The sequence below is a fragment of the Aptenodytes forsteri genome, unplaced genomic scaffold (assembly GCF_000699145.1).
Source record: "Aptenodytes forsteri isolate BGI_AS27 unplaced genomic scaffold, ASM69914v1 Scaffold250, whole genome shotgun sequence".
Lineage (NCBI taxonomy): Eukaryota > Metazoa > Chordata > Aves > Sphenisciformes > Spheniscidae > Aptenodytes > Aptenodytes forsteri.
The window spans coordinates 622,752-627,683 of NW_008794008.1; the positions used below are offsets into that span (position 1 = coordinate 622,752).

The 4,932-nt window shown below is 36.2% G+C and overlaps 1 protein-coding gene across 1 annotated transcript in view; it reads left to right on the forward strand.

The window, feature by feature from the left end:
• The window catches only part of RECK (reversion inducing cysteine rich protein with kazal motifs), an 80,582-nt gene extending 76,759 nt beyond the window's left edge, over positions 1–3,823 (forward strand). Inside the window, exons 23-24 of the mRNA XM_019474784.1 lie at positions 400–555; positions 2,893–3,823. Of these exons, the coding sequence (XP_019330329.1) occupies positions 400–555; positions 2,893–3,126 (390 nt within the window). The 3' untranslated portion in view covers positions 3,127–3,823. The remainder of the gene's footprint in view (positions 1–399; positions 556–2,892) is intronic.
• The last annotated feature ends 1,109 nt before the right edge of the window (positions 3,824–4,932 follow it).

A 4,932-nucleotide genomic window follows, 5' to 3' on the forward strand; every position in this document is an offset into this window, starting at 1 on the left:
AGCTGAAAAGTCCTTGGCTAGTGTAAGCACTACTCAGCAACAACTAAAACATCGGTGTGTTATCAACATTATTCTCATCCTAAATCCAAACTACAGCACTGTACCAGCTACTAGGAAGAAAATTAACTCTATCCCAGCCGAAAGCAGGACAGTGGAGAACACCACATATCAAAACCATGGTTAATTTTAGAAGTAAAACATTTTTTTCATTCCTTCCTTTCACTTTTTTTATGTTTTTTGGGGGGTTGGTTTTGGGGTTTTTTTGCTAGAGATTACAACTGCGTAGTTTAATGGCTGAAACAGATTGTCTGGCATGACATAAATTTATTAAAACTAAAGAGGAGAAATGTAATTTTGCATAATATCACATCATCCACGAAGTTCTTTGTTTTCTTCCAGGTAACAAATAAAAAGCCTATAACAGTACTTGACATACTTGAAAAAATCCGCCTGCATGTCTCAGTGCCACAGTGTGATGTGTTTGGATACTTAAGCATAGAATCCGAAATTGTGATTCTCATCATCCCTGTGGATCAGAACCCCAAACCACTGCAGGTAGACTATGTTGTTATTTTGCTTACCCAGCATGGATTGACTTCATTTTTATATGTGTACACTTTACTATTTTCAATATAGCAGTTTTGAAATTGTGCATTTTCCTGTGTACTGAGTACATGGGGATTTCTCTAGTGACTCAAATCTGAATAGCTAGTATTATGGATGGTAAAATATGTCTTGAGAATCCTGCTTTTCTGATAAGAGGCTTTTGAGTGTGGGTAATTAGAGGGGGGAGGTGAAGGAAGGCCAAGGATAGAGTAGTATGATTTTTGTTTTAAAATAAATAAATGCAGAATCATCAACTTTCTATGGCTAAAATAACAGAAAATATAAACTGATGAAAATAAATAAATTACTGAATGACCTCGTAATATTAATTGTATATTAAATGCATACCTGCATATGAAACGGTACTCCTTTGTCTCCGGTGTAATGTTTAAAAGTAGATTGAAGTGTATGTGATATTAGGCTAAAGCACATCATACGTATTGATATCATATTAATACATTGTGTGTGTCTTGATGTTAAGCGGTAGTTCATACCAAAGAGGATCTGTTGATATTATTCTGAGACCATCCTGGTTTTGATACTCCTTTCCGCCTTATGGTAAAAAGTGCTGGGAGATCCCAAAATGCTATTATGACCTTAAAAAGGAAATAACATTCCAATAAGTTGCCCAGCTTGCTGTGTCATAGCTAGTTCATGCTAGCAAACAAGAACCTAATGGTCACAGTACTAAACTCTAAAGGTCAACCAACAAATGCAGCTCCAAGTTCTTACAGTATTTTCTTAGGAGCAGTTCAGAGCAATAGAAGCAAGGCTTTGGCTATGTATCGCATTATTATTATTGTCTTGGAGCTGTTGCTTCATTTTCACTTTCTGCTTGTTAACCTGTGCAAGACCAGTGGGGATATCTTCTTCCTATTAAAAGGAACATAATTCCTTGCCATTTTATAGTTGTTTCTAATAGTCTTGCCTGGCCCTGCTGACAACACTTTATAATGAAGTCCCTTTGGAGATTAGGTGCTCTGACTGGTTCATTCTGTTACCTGACATGTTGATGCGTACCAGCGTAAAATGAAGGATTTAGCTTTGAAAAGGAAGGGGAGAGAAAACCTGCCCACAATCTCTCTCTTACCTTTTACAATACAAACAGAATTCAGGCAGGTTCATTTCCTTGCTGTTTATTTTATATTGATGGCTACTTCCTAGTTCCATTTTATTTCTACAGTCTAATTTTGCATGCTTAGTATTGCTTCTGGGATGGGCTAAAGTTATGGCATAGGGTGAAGGAATAGAATCACTGCCATAAACTTCGCAGCCTGCAGTATCTAATAGGGTAGTTGTTTCTCAGGCAGATATATTGTGTGTATTTTGCTTGCCCATGCTACTGGAGCAACTCTGTTATGGCCAACTCAGCTCCAACTTACGTCTCCTTCTTTAGCAGAAATAGCCCAAAATGCTACCAGGACTTAGGAAACAAGGTCTTGAGCCTTGCCAATCCTGGTCAGCTCTCACTCCATCTGCAGCAGGTGCTGTCAGACTCCTGGGGAGAGGAGGACTCTCTGAAATCAGAGGGGTCACCTGAAACCAGGGAGGAGCTGCTCATCTCACTGGTGACACTCGTTGCTGAGCTAGTAGTTCCTCAACTTTCAAAGCTTTGGGCATCCAGATATTAAGTTTGTCAAGTTAAAACTTCACCAGAGGCAGCTTCCAAAGCTGTTAAAGACACTTAGTACTAAATTGATTCCTGGGTTGCAGTAGAAGGTAAGGTGGAAAAAATTGATGTTCTAACATAAATTCATAATTATCATCATGTCAGTGGGGGAATGGAAACCTGGGGTTTCTCAGGTTTTCCTGTTACTTCCATGCTTCTTTTCCCTTCCCATAAAAGAAATCAGTTTTCCCGGATTTGGAAGAAAAAGCCCAATAAGTAGAAAATCCTGATTTTCCCACTGTTGCAGACTTCCAGGCAGTATCTTGGTCAATCAGGAAGTCCGTCCTCAGTTTTAGAGGTACTTACTTTAGTTATAATTTACTGTGAGCTTTTTGGCATCAACATTCAAAACACATCACCCACGATAACTTGTATGTAGCTTCCTTCCTTCCCTTTTGCTACTACTCAGGGCTTCCACAGTAGTTTTCATAGTACCAAAGCCTATGGTAAGAGCTCAAATATGTTTTCTAAGAAATACTCCCAAAAATTATATAAATCTTATGTGCTGATGGGAAGAACTCAGATTTTCTTTCCTGAATTTTGCTATCTAGCAATATTCTTGCATTGGCATTTTACATGGGAAGAAGAGAAATAACTTCTTTATTTTTTTTTCTTAGATTGAAGCCTGCAATAAAGAAGCGGAAAAGATAGAGTCACTGATAAATTCAGACAGTCCAACATTAGCATCACATGTACCGCTGTCAGCTCTAATTGCATCTCAAGTACAAGTTTCGTTTAGCATTTCTTCTCCTTCTGTTAAAGTGGTGCCTGTTCTGCACTCCCTGTTCATAAGCCTTTTATTCACCTTGTCAGGATTAATATGTAATAATTGTATGTATGTAATAATGTAACTGCTTAGAAAACATGCATGAGTATTGCGGTGGTTTATATTGTGAAGGACATTCAGAACTGTTGATCACTGAACCAGAAAACAAAAATTGTAGAAGATTTGATGAACTAATATTTTTCAATGAAGAACTAAAGGTGTTTGGAATAATGTGAAAAGATGATTCTTTTATTCATTACTAGTCAGATGACTGTTTCAGCACAATTAGATTGTTTTCCATTGATCTTGGAAACATAAAAATACTCCGGGAGGCTCTGACATTATGGATTTATGATTTTTGCAAGAAGGGATCTTACAGGGTTTTTTCAGCAATGAACAAAATAGTGGTTTGAGTTTATTGAAGAATGTTAATTTTATATTATTCAGATGCGTATCAGTGACAACGAAAAGCATGCACCTATTTTAAACATCATTTTTGCAAGAAACAAATTTCTGCTACTTAATTACCTTACCAAAAATTTAAGAGTTTATTCTCATGTAAATATGCTTTCATATTTTATTATGAAGAAAACTAACTAGCCCTGGGCCTATTTCAGTAGACGTCTTTACTTGGACTAGTGAAGATTTGCAGGACGTTGGGCTCAATGCTTGTAAAATGACAATCAAGCTCTATACTAGTACCTGACTTCAGTGAAGAAATATGTTCTTTTTATAGTTTTGTACATTTGAGAATCTCATATTGGATGCAAAATTATAAAGAATCTCAGTATCTATATTTAAGTGCCATTTAAAATATTGCAGTATTTGCATGTTATCTAATGAAATTTATACTTTAAATTTTTATACAAACAGTATGTTTTATTACTTATTGTATTTTATGCACCTGACCTTAGTCTACATGAAGTATTTTATATCAGTATTATGATAGCCAACTCTTGAAGTATATACAGAAAAACTTATTTTTGCCAAAATGCTGCAATTTGAAAGAAAGCACTGAAAACTTTTTGAACATGTATGTTGTTGTAGCATGTTTGTAGCAATTATTTTCTGCTAAATCTTTTAAATGCAAAAGTATTAAAGCTTTTTATTTTAATAAAACACTTTGTCATGTGTCCTTGTATACGAATGCATGTAATTTTATAGAATCCTGCAATACAGCATATATTTTTCTTTCTCGCTCAAATCAACACTTAAAACCAACTGCAATTACATACATTCATGACTCACACAGTTTAATGATTCCAAATAAAGTACATTTCAAGGGGGCTTTGGGGGTGGGGGTTTTTCTACCAAATCTGTGTCACATGCATGTAAGTTTATGCTATGAGTGTCAGACTCGATTAACTACAGAAGAAGAATGTAGATGTCTTTATGGGACCCTCTTGGGTAAGGTTACAGTCATCCTCAGTTTTGATTTGGAAGAGACTTCTCTCACCTGCAGCTGGAAATCTGCACAAATGTTAAGGACAGAATTACTACCTTATTTGTACCTAAACTTTAAGGCTCAACCTCCTCCAAATCAAACTGAGTGACTAGATGTGTATACTTGCAAGCCGACAGAGTGAGTTTCTTTGAAACTTCCATCAGTTGCTTTTCTAAGCATCTCTCTGTTGTTTGTTGTCTCTTAATGAGTGAAGAGCACTTTTATATTTTAAGTGCAGTTGTACTCTGTATGTAGTTTCTGAGTACTTTTGGTAGATGAGTACAAATGCAGATAATCTTTGGAAGTGTTCTTGCCTGGAGTTCCAGGAAGACTCATCGTGCACATAATCGTCAAAGTCTGGATACAAAAAACTTGTTGAATGTGTTGATAATCCATCTGTTTCTGAAATTCCTTCTGTGGATTCTTTAGAAACTTGGACGCAAGCGC